General features: G+C 43.9%; 1 protein-coding gene across 2 annotated transcripts in view; it reads right to left on the bottom strand.

Moving 5' to 3' along the window:
• The window catches only part of galnt14 (UDP-N-acetyl-alpha-D-galactosamine:polypeptide N-acetylgalactosaminyltransferase 14 (GalNAc-T14)), a gene marked incomplete at its 5' end in the record, with an annotated part of 140,366 nt that overhangs the window by 24,292 nt on the left and 96,917 nt on the right, over positions 1-19,157 (bottom strand). For both annotated transcript variants that reach the window (XM_084000829.1, XM_084000830.1), the window contains 5 exons: positions 1,483-1,609; positions 5,616-5,719; positions 8,071-8,155; positions 11,077-11,164; positions 17,781-17,902. In XM_084000829.1, the coding sequence (XP_083856955.1) occupies positions 1,483-1,609; positions 5,616-5,719; positions 8,071-8,155; positions 11,077-11,164; positions 17,781-17,902 (526 nt within the window). The remainder of the gene's footprint in view (positions 1-1,482; positions 1,610-5,615; positions 5,720-8,070; positions 8,156-11,076; positions 11,165-17,780; positions 17,903-19,157) is intronic.

Raw genomic sequence — 19,157 nt, 5'->3', positions numbered from 1 at the left:
GTTAGCCTGCCTCCTACCTAAAGTCGCTAATTAGCTTAGCTCAAACACTGGAAGTGTATGGGTAGTGTTAGCCTGCCTCCTACCAAAAGTCACTAATTAGCTTAGCTCAAACACTGGAAGTGTATGTAGTGTTAGCCTGCCTCCACCTAAAGTCATCAGAGAAACTCTTCAGCAACTCTAAACGGAAACCGGCGGGCCGATCTTCGTCTCAGAGCTGACAAAACTCTCCGGTAAGGCATCTTGAGCGGTCAAATGCCGCTAACGGGACGAGATCGGTCAAAACGGAGGGTTCAAGCAAAGACGCTTTATTTTGGTTCAAGCTAGCTACATCGAGGGTAGGTTAGCTTCCTGTTTCAAAGTAAAAGCACAAATTCTATCGTCATGGTTTTCTGTATGTAAAGGGCAACGGGTGTTTTATTTTAACCGGAAGTGCGTTGGTCACAACGAAACACAACCAGAATTTGATCCATTCAGTCCGATTAGTCTAGAAGAGCCGCACGATTACATTATTTTATGCCCGTTCTAGTTAGCCGAGAGCTAAAGCGGAAGTTAGCCGGCTAGCCCAGCGGTTTCTTCCCGAATACGAATAACGAATCAGAAGGTTTTTTTAAAAAGCCCAGAACTCCTTTAGTCGTTCCATATCCATGATGAATGAGTGGATGATTTCAAACACTGCTACTGTCTGCTACTATCTTCCCAGAATGCTTTGCAGCCCCCTCCTAACTCCAGTCTGTGTGTGTGTGTGTGTGTGTGTGTGTGTGTGTGTGTGTGTGTGTGTGTGTGTGGTGTTGCTGCTCGAGCAGGAAGCTGATTAATGTATTTACAGCAGATCAATTCACTGCAGTCGGAGACATTAGAGCTGTTAATGGATTATTATGGGGTGTAAACATCTAGAGTGGACACACACACACACACACACACACACACACACACACACACACACACACACACACACACACAGCTATACAGGATAATAGGATCAGACTGAGGCTGTTGGCAAAAACACTGACAACCAGCTGGAACCAGACACCGGGTCAGAACCAGAACCTTAAAGGGATAGTTCACCCAAAATTGAAATTTCACTCCTATAAAGAGGAGCTTCGAGAAGCTTCCGCTACAAAACAAGCTAAAATATAGACTTATTTAATTTTTTCAGAAAAATTTCGCATTTCGGGGCTTCAATACAAGAGGGACATTACATACGAGCAGCATGGAGGTATTTGGATGTTTTTTGGTGTGTCTTTTTGTTACGAAGACAGTTGGTATCCATTTGCAACCGTCATATGGACATGCACTGCTACGCCGAGACCCCCTGTAACTCAGAGAAGCCACGGAGGACTCTGAAACTTCTCCCAGCCCTTAGTCCACATGAGGGGGAGGAGATAATGAGTGAAATTTCTATTTTGGGTGAACTATCCCTTTAATGTGAAAGACTCCAGTTGATGATTCATTGAGAGAAATGTCGGCCATCTTGGATCTTACTTGATGTAGGTGTTGGCGTTTCCCTCGGGGAAGACGTACGGATGTTTCTTCCTGAACACGTGACCCACTCTGCTGCAGGGCAGGATCTCCAGGCTGCCACCGCACTGCCACACCCGGAAGGAGATCTCTGAGGAAGGACAGGGCGCTGTCAGCCAATCAGAGCAGAGGAGGAGGCTCTTCCTCTCTTCTGATTGGCTGACTGTTTTCTAAAGTTATCCAATTAAAAACAGAGCAGATTTCAGAATAAAACACTCAGAGAAACTAAAAATCCTGCAAGCTGTTGCTGTTGGATGGTGGGTCCAGGTGGTGGTGAGGGGGCGGGGCTTAGTTGTGACATCACAAAGTGACAGGAAGTCCTGACGGCTGGTTTTAAAGGACAATTCCAGTCAAATTCAACCTGGGGCTCTAGTTTCTAATATTTTAGGTCCAACAGAATGAATGTTTAGATTTTCTGCAGTGGTTCTGTCTGTCCGCTTGATCATTTTTGGATCTGGAATTGTCCTTTAAAGGGATAGTTCAACATTTTGGCAAATTGGCCCATCACCATAATCCCTATAGTCATAGCAGTAGGTTCGTTACCTTTAATTGTCGGTGCAAGCTATTTTTAGAACGGCGGAGCAGAGCCGTGAGCTGCTCAGAGCTACGCTACGGAGGCTCATTATGGGATTTCTTGGTTTCCCTCATCAAACTCATCAAATACACAATCCAACAACTCCACAACGCTCTGGTGGACAAGTTGTGAGCTGCACATTCACCACGCTATGAGATAATAACACAACATTACCAGACAGAGTTGTTTTAGAGGGAAATACAGAGACTGTTGATGAAAAACTGTCCCTGAAGGCAACGTGCATCAGCGGTTTTGCATGAATTTCCCTCTAAAACAACTCTGTCTGGTAACGTTGTGTTATTATCTCATAGCGTGGTGAATGTGCAGCTCACGGCTCTGCTCCGCCGTTCTAAAAACAGCTTGCACCGACAATTAAAGGTAACGAACCTACTGCTGTGACTATAGGGATTATGGCAATGGGCGAAGCGAATTTGCCGAAGTGTTGAATTTCCCTTTTAAGGCTTAAATGCAGCTTTTAAAGAAACATTCTGTATATTTCTAACACATTTCTACTTGTGTTAATTCTATTCTAACATCTCTGAGCGTTCATGGCTCAGGACAAACATCTAGTTTAACTGTAGATCTGACTGAGACTTCAGAGGAAGGAACGCCGTGTCAGAGCTTCTCCTCCGCTTTCTGCTCCTCGTTATAGTTTCTCTCCTGCGAAGTGGGACAGATCCCTCTGAATATTTGATGAACCACTGATGGACTCTTGATTTGTTTGTTTGATTTAGTGTGAGTCTGTATCTGTGTGTGTCTGTGTGTGTGTGTGTGCATTCGTGTGACCTGCTTCCACTGTGCTGCTTCTCTGATGTGAGCTCAGAGAGACACAACTAACTTCACTCTGAGTGTGTGAAAGAGAGAAAGTGAGACAGAGTTTTTCCCCCCAGAAGAACGAGAAGTTGAGAACTTTACAAAGCGAGAGAGAAAAAGAGAGAGAAGGGGGGAGGAAGAGAGAGGGAGAGGGGGAGAGAAGGGGAGAGGGGGAGAGATGGAGGGGGGAGGAAGTGAAAATGAGAGCAGGGATGGTTTGATGTGGAAGAAGAGAAGAGGAGAGATGGAAGTAAAGATGAAACACCACGGGGCAAAGAGGAGAACAAGAGGAGTCGGGGAGAAACCTGACACACTGCAAAAGACTGTGTGTGTGCGTGTGTGTCTGTGTGTGTGTGTGTGTGTGTGTGTGTGTGTGTGTGTGTGTGTGTGTGTGTGTGTGTGTGTGTGTGTGTGTGTGTCACGCAGTCTTTCATTGATCTAAGAAATGCAGCGATACAGGAATCAGCAAACTGTCTACACACACACACATGGTGGTGAGTTCAGGAGCTCACTCTGAGTTGTGTAACTTTCAGCACAGAGCAGCAGTGAACACACACACACAGAGTCTGTGGTTGAGTTGTTTATTAACATGTTTGTCAAGATTTACAGGATGTCCCCTGAACGCCACACGTGAAAACCTACTGGTAGAGACTTAAAAGTTATAAAGTTACAAATGAACCCTAAACGCCTCACAAGTGAACTAGTAGCAGAAGTTTCAATTTACAGATGTCCCCTGAATGCCTCACTATCAGTAGATGATTCAATTCATAGATGTTCCTTGAATGCCTCACTATCAGTAGATGATTCAATTTATAGATGTTCCTTGAATGCCTCACTTGCATATTATTGATTTACAGATGTCCCCTAAACGTCTCACAGGTGAACTAGTAGCAGAAGTTTCAATTTACAGATGTCCCCTGAATGCCTCATTTGCATATAATTGATAGATTCCTCAAATTACAGATGTCCCCTAAACGTCTCACCGGTCAACTAGAAGCAGAAGCTTCAATTTACAGATGTCCCTTGTATGATTCTCTTGCATTATTGATAGACAATTGAATTTACAGATGTCCCCTGAATGCCTCACTTGCATGTAATTGATAGATTCCTCAAATTACAGATGTCCCCTAAACGTCTCACAGCCGAACTAGTAGCAGAAGTTTCAATTTACAGATGTCCCTTGAATGCCTCACTTGATTGTTTGATGCTTCAAATTACAGATGTCCCCTAAACGTCTCACAGGTGAACTAGTACCAGAACCAGAACCGGGACCAGAACCATTCATTGAGAGAAAAGGCGGCCATCTTGGATCTCCATGAACCCCAGTTTCCTCTCCTCTCCTCTGACTGAACAGTGGAGGTGATGAATGATGAGACGGAGCAGAGACTTAGTGTTGTGTGTCTCAGAAGTTTCAATTTACAGACGTCCCCTGAATGCCTCACTCATGAATGTAAACCTGTAGTCCAGTCATTTTATGAGAAAAGGTTAAACAAATTGCAACAGAAGCAAACTCAACTGATTTTGTATCCTCAACATGTCCTGAGTGAGGGAAAAAAAGCCCCAAAGAATCCCATTAGGGGAAAGTTTAGAAAAACACCCAAACATATCCCATTTATACGCATATAAAACATTTTTTTCACATGAATAGGGTAAAATTTTTAACCTTTAGATATCTCCATGAAAATTACTGAGTTGATTACTTACATTAAAGCAGAAGTGAGTGATCCGGTCGTTTTCGCTAATGCTGCGTTCCAGGCAGGCTTTTGAAATCGTAAATTACAGCTTCAAGTCACAACTTACGACTTTGTAGCGTTCCAGGCAACACACTCGTGTTTTTCCGACCTGTTTTACCGGTGAAAGTCACTATAACGGCCACTCGTAACTTCCGACCGGTGAACTCGTACCAGATCGAACTGGTACCACTTCACGGTCGGAAAAATACGAGTTTCCTTGAACGCACCATAACAGTCCTCGTCCCTACGTCACCACATTCACGGCGTTCCTTGGCTGCACACACAGCCCTGCATGCCGTTCTCTCTCCTCATTGGATAAAAACTGTAGGATACGATAAATGTTTTCTCCTCGACTCAGAGCAGAGCAGAGTGACTGACAGACCCGTGTTTCAGTCCAAACACTCTATGTAAGTGATTGCTGTCGGAAGATACAACTATTGAAGACTTATATTAACACAAATATATCACTCACTTCTGCTTTAAGACAAACAAAAAAGTTTTTTGAAATTATTTGTTAACATGAGCAAATCTGCATAAATTTGCATAAATCTGCATAAATCACACCGTTTTGACGGCACATGTAGGTAGCCTATATATGAAGTTGCTGTGGTGGTACCGGCATGAAAATTGGAATGAGTTGACTCCATCGGTCAACCGACAAGAAACCACTTTAAATTTCAAGATGACTGCAATTTTTCAAGACAGCCACATCCTTAGTAGAGCAGGTATAAATGGGATATGTTTGGGTCTTTTTCTAAACTTTCCCCTAATGGGATTCTTCGGGGCTTTTTTTCCCTCACTCAGGACATGTTGAGGATACAAAACCAGTTGAGTTTGCTTCTGTTGCAATTTGTTTGACGTTGACCCCTTTTTTGGCCTAAAATTACTGGACTACTGGTGGAACCATCAACAACAACAGGGTCTTTTATTTTGAAAGGTAAAGAGCAGAGCAGAGAAGACTTCCTGTGGTCACTCACCAAAGTTCTCTCCGCCCCAGATGTCCATGGCCGTGTCGTATTTACCCAGGTGGTTGAACCAGGACCTGTCAATCACAAAGAGCCCGCCCGCGATGATGGGAGTCCTGCACACACACACACACACACACACAGACACACACACACACACACACACACACACACACACACACACACACACAGACACACAAACGCACAAACACACAGCATCACGATGTGAGGAGCGGCTGAGCGTCATCACACCCTCTGTTTATCAATAATTACCCTGCTGTCAAACTGCACTCTGCTTCTGTGTGTGTGTGTGTCTGTGTGTTTGTGTGCGTGTGTGCGTTTGTGTGTGTTTGTGTACGTGTGTCTGTGTGTGTCTGTATCTGTGTGTGTGCGTTTGTGTGTGTCTGTGTGTGTGTGTGTAAAAGAAGCACATTAAACCTTTTTCAAGCTCAATTTGTCGTCGTGTTTAAACATCAGTGTGTGTGTCTGAGTGGGGAAATAACTCGGTAAATAAACACAACGAGATGAGGCTGTTGGATGAGTGTGTGTGTGTGTGTGTGTGTGTCACAGACGGACACAGTGTGACTCAGTCCTGCCTCCGCTGGTCGACACCACACACACACACACACACACACACACACACAGACACACACAGAAGCTGCTGCTGATCCAGGTACAGACACACAGTCAGAATAAATGAGCTGCATTCTGCACATGGATCTCCACTACACACACACACACACACACAAACACACTCACAAACACACACACACAGACACACAAACACACACCCGTCCATCTGTGAGTGTGAGTTTCACACTCTGCCTCGACTAAAAAAAAACATGCACGAAGTCACAAGTTGGCAGCACGGTGACTCTGGGAGCAGAGCCAAGGTGACGGGTGTGTGTGTCTGTGTGTGTGTGTGTGTGTCAGTGTGTGTGTGTGTGTGTCTGTGTGTGTGTGTGTGTGTGTCTGTGCCCTCGCTTTGTGTGTTGGTCCATCTCTCCACAGCAGATAATCTGTCACACACTGATTATTTGGTTTTGTGTAAATCTGACGTCTGATTGTGACCAGCAGGAGGTAAACATACAGGACATGCTTTTATTCTGAAGGAGCTTTAATACAAACATTTACCTTTATTTTGAAGGAGCTTAAATACAAACATTTACCTTTATTTTGAAGGAGCTTTAATACAAACATTTACCTTTATTTTGAAGGAGCTTTAACACAAACATCTACCTTTATTTTGAAGGAGCTTTAACACAAACATCTACCTTTATTTTGAAGGAGCTTTAACACAAACATTTACCTTTATTCTGAAGGAGCTTCAATGCAAACATTTACCTTTATTTTGAAGGAGCTTAAATACAAACATCTACCTTTATTCTGAAGGAGCTTTAACACAAACATCTACCTTTATTCTGAAGGAGCTTTAACACAAACATCTACCTTTATTTTGAAGGAGCTTTAATACAAACATCTACCTTTATTTTGAAGGAGCTTTAATACAAACATCTACCTTTATTCTGAAGGAGCTTTAACACAAACATCTACCTTTATTCTGAAGGAGCTTTAACACAAACATTTACCTTTATTTTGAAGGAGCTTTAATACAAACATTTACCTTTATTTTGAAGGAGCTTTAACACAAACATCTACCTTTATTTTGAAGGAGCTTTAACACAAACATCTACCTTTATTTTGAAGGAGCTTTAACACAAACATTTACCTTTATTCTGAAGGAGCTTCAATGCAAACATTTACCTTTATTTTGAAGGAGCTTAAATACAAACATCTACCTTTATTCTGAAGGAGCTTTAACACAAACATCTACCTTTATTCTGAAGGAGCTTTAACACAAACATCTACCTTTATTTTGAAGGAGCTTTAATACAAACATCTACCTTTATTTTGAAGGAGCTTTAATACAAACATCTACCTTTATTCTGAAGGAGCTTTAACACAAACATCTACCTTTATTCTGAAGGAGCTTTATTTTATAATAAGGGAGTTTTGTTGGATTTTTGCCTAATTAAAAAAAAAACATAGAGTGAAATATATTTTCTTGCCTACAGCGACAGCAGAGACACACACACACACACACACACACACACACACACACACACACACACACACACACACACACACACACACACACACACACACACACACACTCAGACCACATTTAGCAGCAATTAAAACTCTCCACTGGAGCTTGAAAAAGGGAAGTGAGGAGCGAGGGGTTAAACTCCCACGTCAGACCGGTTCTAACCGGTTCTAACGCTTTATTTATTTCTATTGACTCAACTTCCTGAAGACGAAGCAGAAGGGGGGGGTTAACACCGAGGTAAACACAAATAAAACCTCCTTCCTGCTTCTTACACTCACTTCATCAGCACTGAGGTTGTGTGTGTGTGTGTATGTGTGTATGTGTGTGTGTGTGTGTGTGTGTGTGTGTGTGTTTTACTTGATTGGCTGAGTCGGGTCGAGCCGGCGAGCCCTCTGTTCAGGAGACAGCTGCTCCCACTTAAAATGGAGACTCCAATCAAAACCTGAGACACACACAGACACACACATGATGATATGCAGAGAGACTTCTCTACAGTAACATCCAGAGTTAAACCTGCTACTGACAGAACCAGCAACACATAGAAGAAGCTGTTTGTGGGTTCACATGGAGACTGTAGCTGTGTCCCAATCATTTTTCCGCGCCCTAATTGGCCAGAGTTTTAACATAATAACAGTAAAAAAAAAAAATCCCCCCCCTCAGAGTGTGTGCGGGGGTAGATAATCGGTTGAGACTAAAAAACGTTGTGACACCAGGCTTTTAACATGTTTACTGAGGATGTAAAGTGGGTGATTTTAACATGGGGGTCTATGGAGAATGCTGCTTTCTGACACCAGCCCCCAGAGGAAGAAGAGGGGATTGCAGCTTGTTGAACGAGGAAGTGACTTCACTTCTCAGACCCACAACTGCCCCCTTGGTCGCGACCAGGCCTGTCTCAATTCAGTTTAATTTGAAGGCTCTGTCACTACCTGATTTGCATCGCTGCCCGATTTGTTACAATACTGGTCTGCACATGCACAGACCGGCCGCCATCTTTGACAGCTGCCTACGGCAACTCCACTTGGACAAACTTCATTAGGGCGCTGCCCGATCTGCGTACAAGCGTTAGTCTTCTTAAAGTTCTGTAAATTTAAAATACATGCATTCGTCGGCCGCATTTGGAGGAGCCGGTCACTACCCGATTTGCATCACTACCCGATGTGTGACAGCTACGTACGGCAACTCCACTTGGACAAACTTAGTTGAATTGACTTAGGATCACTGCCCTATGTGCGTCACCAGAGATGGTTTATCTTTTTATTTTAGTGATGTAAACTGAGGGTTGGTTGTGGTGGTTTGGATCTTGATCCTCAGAAAACAGGAACAGAGGTAGAGACTTTTAGTGTTTACTCTCCTCTTTTCTCGCCGGCCTCATCACCACGACAACCACAAATAATCACAACTACCACAACACGGCTGTCTTATGACGGACGTCCGCGGCTTTTTAAAAAAAAAATTTTTTAATCATCACCATTTGTCTCTTTGTGTGTGTTAGTAAACGTGTGTGTGTGTGTGTGTGTGTCAGTGTGTGTGTGTGTGTTGGCTTGTGTATGTGTGTGTTTGCTGTAATAGCAGGGCAGCAGGCTGAGGAGCTGCCACAGGACGCCCACCCCGTCTGTGTGTGTGTGTGTGTCTGTGTGGGTGTGTGCACATCAACATATGTGAGTCTGACTGTGTGTGTCTCAACATATGTGTGTGTGTGTCTGTCAGTGTGCGTGTGCATGTGTGTGTGGATCGATGAAAGTCCATCTTTTAACCATCTTTTTTATTTTTTGAAGGACGGCTTCATCTATAATTAAAATGTCCTTTGTGAATCCAACTATCACCATCGATCCCTGTGTGTGTGTCTGTGTGTGTCTCAGTGTGTTTGTGTGTCTGTGTGTGTGTGTGTGTGGACAGGCCTATTATCAGCATTGATTGGCAGACTGCTGTTACCGGGAGCGGAGGAGTGGAAGGAGACGGGCTAATGGACGGAGAGAGGGATGAGAAGGAGGACGAGTGGAGAAGAACACGTTGGCTGTTTATCAGCTCATTTAACACTGAACAGAGAGGATCATGGGTAATGTAGTCCACACAGAGCGGCTGTAGTCCTCTGGACATGGTGGATCATATTTCCTGTGACTCGGACATTAGCCTACTGTAGAATGTTATTAACACATATATGAACATTTCTCAATGAAAATACATCTGATACAGGATATAAATCCCATAATGACATCATACAGAAGAACAAACACAAATATACCGTTAGAAACTTCAATAATCCAAACATACTATCACTAAAAAATCCAAAAATAATCTCCCACATTACCTAAAAACAAAAAACAAGTCTGTAAAATTCATAATCTTGCTTTATAATGATATAAAAAGTCTTTATATGACCATCAACATCACATATTTCTACAATGTAAACATACACACAGTGAATAAATATAGATAAAAGTCAACAGATATATAGTCTGTATATTTATCTCCTGGGAAATTAATTTAATGTAAAGATTCATTTGGTAAACCTTTAACTTACAGGCTGTTAATTATGTGATAATGTCTAGAAATAGCCCAGAAATAACAGTACATTTTATGGTAATGATGAGAAATATAGCCAAGAAATAACGACTGATTGTCTAGAAACAGCCCAGAAATAATTGATTGTAATTGACAATTCCAAGGTCTTGGTGGAGAAAAATTCTGGCCTTTCCCGCAAAAAATCATTCAAAGCATAAACAGCATGTGAAATCTCTTGCCTTTATGAAAAACATGACATTACTATGAAACTGACCGTTATTTCTTGTCTATTTCTTGACATTATGACGTCATTAGCGGCCTGTACATTAAAGGGTCATCGTTCATTTTCAGTAAATTGTCCATTTCATTCTCGGTTTATATCTGACAGTGAGGGGGGTTTGATTCTGACACTCAGAAATCCCGGAAGTCATCAAACACTAGGGCTGGGACGATATGCTTTTCTCCCGATTCGATTCTTCTACGATTTTTTGGATGGCGATTCGATTTGAATTGCGATTCTACGATATTGCTGATTCTCTCGATTTTTAGTCTTTAGCATTTTTAACATTTATCTGCACACAAATACTGTAGGAGCCTATAAATTAACATACTCCATTATAAAGTGAACTTAAACCCTTTTCAAAACCTGGACTCTCTGGATGTAAAAAAGGCGAACAAATGCACATTCCACAATATTTTAAAAAATTCAAAAAATTCAAAAAATATATTTAAAAAAAAAAATAAATAATCGATTTTTGGAAAAAAAATTATGTGAATCGATTTTTTCTCCCACCCCTATGAAACACCCCACGGGATTCTGGTGTGAGGTCCCTGAACGCATCACGGCGGAGGGTTTCCTACCTCCTCGCAGGTCTGCGGACGCCGCCACGTAGGCGAACGTGTCCATGTTGATGATGTCGATGACCGGGCTCACCACACGGCTCGGGTCCTGCACAGCAGACAGAGGAGAGGAGAAATAAGAGGAGAGAGGAGTGTGTGTGTGTCTGTGTGTGTGTGTGTGTGTGTGTGAGTGTATATTCCAAGGTCACTATACGCTGCAGCACAGTAACAAAGGAATCTGAGTCGTTCAGCAGCGATGAAGCTCAGCGCTCAGGGAGGGAGGTGACCTCTGACCTCTGACCTCCGCCTCCAGGTGTCAGCAGTCTTCACATTCTGTACTAAAGCAGAAGTAGCTACAGATACCTTTGTAAAAGAAAATACTCTGGTAAAAGTAGAAGTACCGATTCAACTCCTTTACTCAGGTAAAAGTAATAAAGTACAGGCTCTGGAATGTACTTTACAAGAAAAAGTAAAAAGTAAACATGAATTGTTGCCGTCAGTGATACAGGGAGATGAAAAGTAAAAAAAAAAATGCTTTGATCCAGAATAGTTTTTCTGTCCGAAGTTTCTCCTCACTATTCAGGAGCTTTTTTCTAAAGAAACAGAAACATTTGGATGCGTGTTCTGAGCCGACTACAAGAGATTAAAGCAGAAGTAAGCGGAATGTTTGTGTTAATATAAGTCTTAAATAGTTGTATCTTCCGACAGCAACCACTTCTATAGAGTGTTTGGTCTGAAACACGGGTCTGTCAGTCACTCTGCTCTGCTCTGAGCCCAGGAGAAAACTTTCCTTGTATCCTACAACCTTTATCCAATGAGGAGAGAGAACGGCATAAAGGGGCGGCCCTCTCTGTGTGTGCAGCCAAGGGATGTGCGTGAATGTGGTGACGTAGGGACGAGGGCGGGGACTGCTAACTCCATCTGCTGACAGGAAGTTTGACAAAACCACCGGATCGCTTACTGAAGCTTTAAAACAAAACAGAACAAAAAAACCTGTTGGTTCGTGTTTTGAACCAATCCCATCTATGCATGAGACACTGCCACAGTTTGAAGAGGCTCAGTCCTTTACGTCATCGCAGAGGAACAACAGCACATGGTGACCAGGCGACTCTGGTTCACACTCCAACACAGTAGGTGGCGCTAATGCACCTTAACAGGAAAACAAGCGGCTATAAAACGGTGGATATGGATAATGGTGGTCACAAACCCTAGAAACGACTTTGAATTTGATCCATTCAGTCTGATTACGTTTGGAAAGTCTGGAAGAGCTGCACGATTAAATTATTTTATTCCCGGTCTAGTTAGCCGAGAGCTAAAGTAGAAGTTAGCCGGCTAGCTTGGCGTAGCACTAGCTCGGCTTAAGTCTCTAGTGCGCCCACTTCCAGTTTCTTCCTGAATAAGAATAACGAATTCAACGTTTTTTCAGAATCCGAACTCGAATACAAATACTGTACTGGCTGTACACCGCTAGTACAGATACCTGAAAAATCTACTTAAATACAGTAACAAAGTATTTGTACTTAGTTACTTCCCACCTCTGACAAGTGTACGTGTTAATTCTCCATCTCCATTTGATCTGGAGACAGGAAACCACAGGCAGTTTATTTTATTTTATTTTCCAGCCGAGTGTTAACGACGTCCTCACCTGCAGAGTGAAGGTGAGCCAACACACACACACACTCAGTCTGACTGTTGTATTGTTTCCATGGTGACTAATGAGTGTGTGAGAGTGTGTGATGAACCATCACTGTCTCCTCCTTAACCCTCACACAGCTCCATGTCTGCACTTCACACACACACACACACACACACACACACACACACACACACACACACACACACACACACACACACACACACACACACACACACACAGATTACAGAGCAGGTGGAGCTGTTCTGGACCATTAGCCGCGGGGTCAGTGAAGGCAACGCCACATTACAAAGCACCAAGCTGCTCTAATGGCTCAGAGGCCAAAGACGGTTTAGAAACAAGATGCTGCACTACGACTCAGTTTCCTGTTTCTGTGTCCCATAACGCCACCCCTTTTTAGGAGACCAGCAGACTGTGACTCCGCCCCCTTTAGGAGAGCAGCTGACCGTAACTCCGCCCCCTTTAGGAGAGCAGCAGACCGTGACTCCGCCCTCTTTAGGAGACTGGCGGACCGTGACTCCGCCCCCTTTAGGAGACCAGGAGGCCTTGACTCCGCCCCCTTTAGGAGACCAGCAGACCATGACTCCGCCCCCTTTAGGAGACCAGCAGACAGACCATGACTCCTCCCCCTTTAGGAGACCAACAGACCGTGACTCCGCCCCCTTTAGGAGACCAGCAGACAGACCATGACTCCTCCCCCTTTAGGAGACCAGCAGACTGTGACTCCGCCCCCTTTAGGAGACCAACAGACCGTGACTCCGCCCCCTTTAGGTACCGGCAGACCGTGACTCCGCCTCCTTTAGGAGACCAACAGACTGTAACTCCGCCCTCTTTAGAAGACCAGCAGACCGTGACTCCGCCCCCTTTAGGAGACCAGCAGACCATGACTCCGCCCCCTTTAGGAGACCAACAGACCCTGACTCCGCCCTCTTTAGAAGACCAGCAGACCGTGACTCCGCCCCCTTTAGGAGACCAGCAGAGCATGACTCTGCCCCCTTTAGGAGACCAGCGGACCGTGACTCCGCCCCCTTTAGGAGACCAGCAGACAGTGACTCTGCCCCCTTTAGGAGACTAACAGACCGTGACTCCGCCCCCTTTAGGAGACCAGCAGACAGACATGACTCCGCCCCCTTTAGGAGACTAACAGGCCGTGACTCCGCCCCCTTTAGGAGACCAGCAGACAGACATGACTCCGCCCCCTTTAGGAGACTAACAGGCCGTGACTCCGCCCCCTTTAGGAGACTAACAGGCCGTGACTCCGCCCCCTTTAGGAGACTAACAGGCCGTGACTCCGCCCCCTTTAGGAGACCAGCAGACTATGACTCCGCCCCCTTTAGGAGACTAACAGACCGTGACTCCGCCCCCTTTAGGAGACCAGCAGACCAAGTGTTACTTTCTTCTTATCACAGACTTTTCAATGTCTTTATTGATTTTATTCACCAACCTTTATTTAAACTTTCTGCAGACTTAAACACTGTCTCAGGTTTTAGCTGTGAATTCAAACATTCCAAACTTTATTGCTCACAGAACTGACAGTAGATCAGACTGTAGCTGAACTGTGTTGTGTTTCATTTTCTCACCATAAGACAATTTATATTCATCGGTTTGTTTTTTCTTTTCTTCTACACTGTATAGATAAAATGTATTATAGTTATTATACTAACTGTGTATGTGGCCCCGCCCCCTCTGTGACATCACATGACCTCTCATCGCTCTCTCTCTGTGTTAATGATTCATCTCCTCCTTCCTGTTTGTTTGATTCTACTACATATGACAATAACTTCCCCACGATGCCACAGTGAGTGTGAAGTGAACACACACACAGACACACACACACACACACTGTGAAGCAGCTCGTCTCTAATCAAACCGACACATTTTATTATTCACACATGCAGATGACAACGACAACAACAACAAGTGTTTACACATTAATGTGACGGATGAGTCAGAGCAGCAAACGATCAATTAGCATGAAAGGATTTATTAATGTGATTCAGATTCAGCTACAACACAGCACAACTACAATAACACAACTATAACACAACACAATACAACACAACCATCACACCAGACCTCCATCACTGAGACAGGCTTTTATTTTGAAAGGAACAGACCTGCCTGAGTGTGTGTTCTCACCTGGATCAATAACTCATACATTTAAATCTAAATATGTGACATTGAAGTGAGTGGAGAGACAAATGGCTCACACACACACACACACACACACACACACACACACACACACACACACACACACACACACACACACACACACTGTGAATATATGGACGGCGCTCAAAACAAATCAGACGACGTCGGTTTTATTGATCGATCGCTGCTGCAGACGGAGGTCAAAGGTCGTTTATATCAGAGAGAACGACTGGAGAGGAGGAGGAGGAAGAAGAGGAGGAGGAGGAGGAGAGGGGGAGGAGGAAGAGGAGGAGGAAGAAGAGGAGGAGGAGGAGGAGGAAGAGGAGGAGGAGGAGGAAGAGGAGGAGGAGGAGGAGGAGGAGAAGGAGGAAGAGGAAGAAGAAGAGGGGGAGGAGGAAGAGGAAGAAGGGAGGAAGAAGAAGAAGAAGAGGAAGGAGGAAGAGGAAGAGAAGGAGGAAGAGGACGAAAAAGAGGAAGAGGGGAAAGAGGAGGAGGATGAAGAGGAAGAAGAAGAGAAGGAAGAGGAAGAAGAGGAGGAGAAAGAGGAAGAGGGGGAAGAGGAGGAGGATGAAGAGGAAGAAGAAGAGGAGGAGGAAGAGGGGGAAGAGAAAGGAGCTGAAGGAAAAACAACAAGAGAAGAAAAGAGGAGGAAGAGGTGTAAAGGTTAGAAGACATGAGAGAGAGGAGAAGAAAAAGAAAAGGGAAGGGATCAGATGAAGGACAAGAGGGAGGTGAAGAAGAGTGTGAAAGACAGAAGGAGGAAGAGGAGGTGAGAATGATGAGGAGGAGAAGAGGAGGAGGAAGTGAAGGTGATGATGACATTTTAAAAAAGAAGAGAGAAGGAGGAGGAGATTTAAAACGTGAAGAGGAAGTGATGAGAGATGTGACTGGAGGTGAGAGAGGGAGGAGGGAGGAGGAAAGGAGGGATGGAGAGACAGAGAGAGAGAGAGAGACTTTACACTTTAACATCTTTACCTGCAGCATTATTTATACCTGATTGTATTAAATTCTATTGTAATTTATAAAACGTAAAGGTGAAACCCGGCGATCTGATTGGTTGTTAACCGTGGTATAATGAGCATATACCACGGCTACTATTCTAAAACCTTATCACAGCGTAGGCTATCACTCCGCCTCAGGCACGTATGACTGGTATGAATGGAAGTTGTTGTCATCCATGACAACGGACTGTTGCCGTCCGTAGCAACAGACAGTCGATGTTTTTACGATGTTAAAAATGTAGTAAAGTAGTGTAATTGACATGTTGAAGGTGAACTTTGACCTCCAGAGGGTTAACAATGGTAGAGGGGACTGAGCAGCAGTGTTGGGTAGTAACGCGTTATTAGTAACGCCGTTACGTAACGCCGTTACTTTTTTCAGTAACTAATAACGTAACGCGTTGTTTTTTAAAATCAGTAACTCCGTTACCGTTACCAGACGCTGCGTTACTCCGTTCCTTTTGGTGAGGTTTTACAGCGGCACACACTTCCCATTACATTTTAGCGATCAATAAAGTTTCATTGAATTGAAAGAAAGACAGAGCACACTGCAACACTGTGAAAAACAAAGCGCTTGGTGGCCGCCCTCTAGTGTCCCACACGTAATCAAACACGCTCTATGAAGACTGAGGACTGGACAGGTCAGAGCACGGCATGACGGCGAGCTAAAGTAACGTAGCTAACGCAGCATCCGAGACCGATCAGCTGTGTCCCGGTTCAGGCTGCAGCTCCTGAACCGGGACACAGCTCGAGAGTCACAGCGAGACACACCAGCACCTACTCCACCGAGCAGCAGCCGTATTGGAGTCCGACAGACGGACGCCTGAAACGGTAAACACAGCTGATCGATCGAAAGAAATTACCGCTGGAGTGAATTTAGTACTTTCCGTCATTAAACAGGTTCTTGAACGTAACTCGGTCAAAGTAGTATCCTCAAGATGTTTGCAGTTCTGTCATGCTGCTGTAGGCTACATGCTGACATCATGCAGCATGATGATGATGATGATGATGATGATGGTAAAATTTTTAAGATAAAAACCGTTTTTTCATCAGCATCAGTACAGAACTGAAATGAGGTTAGAGGGGAATTCAATCAACCTTTAGGGAGCATTGGGGGAAAAAACGAAAAAGTAACGAAAAAGTTACTTTCTCAGTAACGCATTACTTATTGGTTGAAGTAACTGAGTTACTAACGGAGTTACTTTTTTAATGAAGTAACTAGTAACTGTAACTAGTTACTGTTTTTCAGTAACTAGCACAACACTGCTGAGCAGTGACAGAGCTACTTGGAGCTAACGTCTGGACAGCTGGGAACAGCTTTTTATTCTGCTTGAAGAAAACTACATGAAATTGATGCGTATTCCTCTTTCATATTGTCATTGTTGGTAACCGTTTTATAAAAGCAATATATCCCTCCAGTCCGTGGTCTATGCTCATTCTACCACTCTAAGGCCGAACAACGCCCCTTAGAGTGGTAGAATGAGCAGAGACCACGGACTGGAGTGATATAGGCTATTGCTTAATTATAATGAAATGTATTTGTTAATAGTTTGTACAATGCTTTGGCAACAACAAATTCCTGTTCATGCCAATAAAGCTAATTGAATTGAATTGAATTGAATTGAATTGAATTGAATTGAATTGAATTGAATTGAATTGAATTGAGAGGTAGAGGTAGAGGTAGAGAGGTAGAGGTAGAGTTAGAGGTAGAGGTATAGAGAGTTAGAGGTAGAGGTAGAGGTAGAGAGGTAGAGGTAGAGTTAGAGGTAGAGGTAGAGAGGTAGAGGTAGAGTTAGAGGTAGAGGTATAGAGAGTTAGAGGTAGAGGTAGAGGTAGAGAGGTAGAGGTAGAGTTAGAGGTAGAGGTAGAGAGGTAGAGGTAGAGGTAGAGGTAGAGAGGTAGAGGTATAGAGCTGAGACCTGTTTGATCCGGGTCAGCAGCGGGGGCAGCCAGTCCTTGTTCACTTCACAGTGACTGTCCAGGAACGTCAGAACTCCGGCTCGGGACGAGTCGGCTCCCCGGACCCTGGACCGGATCAGACCTGGACACACACAGACACACACACACACACAGAGACACACACACACACACACACACACACACACACACACACACACACACACACACACACACACACACAGGAAGTGAGACACAACACTCTCTGATCCTCATCTACTGCTGTTGTTTAAAATTTTTTTTTTTAAACCAACACTTTAAAGGTCCAGTGTGTAAAACTGTGACATCATTCTTATACGTAGATATAAATAGAGGTTTTCCAACAAGGCTACCTCACGATTCGATTCGATTTCAATTATGAGAGCTTTGATTCTTCGATTGTGACGATTGTTGATTCGATTTGATTACTATTGGTGTCGCGATTCTACGATAACGATTGTCAATTCGATTATTGGTGTCACGATTCTTCGAGTATAACGATTGTTGATTCGATCCGATTACAACACGATTGATTTTGTCTTCATCTGTGGCTACATTAGTAAATAAATAGCCTATCAATTAACTCAGTTCCTCTAAAACTACACTCATTAAGTAAATAACAAGGTTTTTTGAACATTTGACTTGGCGATCGGATCGTATGAGTTTCGCTTTTACTGCGCACTGCTGTCATGCATGCACGGTTCATGTCGTGTCTGACAGGGTTTTAACAGCTGACGTCCTGATCGTTAGCTTAGCCACTTCCGTTAGCTTAGCTACTACTGCCGTTAGTTTAGCTACTAATGCCATTAGCTTAGCTACTACTGCCGTTAGCTTAGCTACTACTGCCGTTAGTTTAGCTACTACTGCCGTTAGCTTAGCTACTACTGCCGTTAGCTTAGCTACTAATCCCGTTAGTTTAGTTACTACTGCCGTTAGCTTAGACTGTCGTTAGCTTAGCTACTACTGCCGTTAGCTTAGCTACTAATCCCGTTAGTTTAGTTACTACTGCCGTTAGCTTAGACTGTCGTTAGCTTAGCTACTACTGCCGTTAGCTTAGGCACTTCCGTTAGCTTAGCTACTAATGCCGTTAGTTTAGTTACTACTGCCGTTAGCTTAGACTGTCGTTAGCTTAGCTACTCCTGCCGTTAGCTGTCCTTGTTGCAGCCATTGATGCTTTCTCCAGTGTAAACTTTGTTTACATGTGTTATGTAAATTGGCAAGGCTAACCGTTGTTTAACTTTAACAGCTCAGCCAGAGCCAATCAGCTCCGTTTGTCGTGGTCCCACTCACTAAACAGTCCGGGCTGCGTCTTGCGGCAAAGCATTGATGTTAAATAATCGATGCCAAATCATCACGTGACG

The sequence above is a fragment of the Trachurus trachurus genome, assembly GCF_905171665.1.
Source record: "Trachurus trachurus genome assembly, chromosome: 24".
Classification (NCBI taxonomy): Eukaryota; Metazoa; Chordata; class Actinopteri; order Carangiformes; family Carangidae; genus Trachurus; species Trachurus trachurus.
Note: the sequence above shows the minus strand (reverse complement) of the source record. Positions and strands in the feature narration are given on the sequence as shown.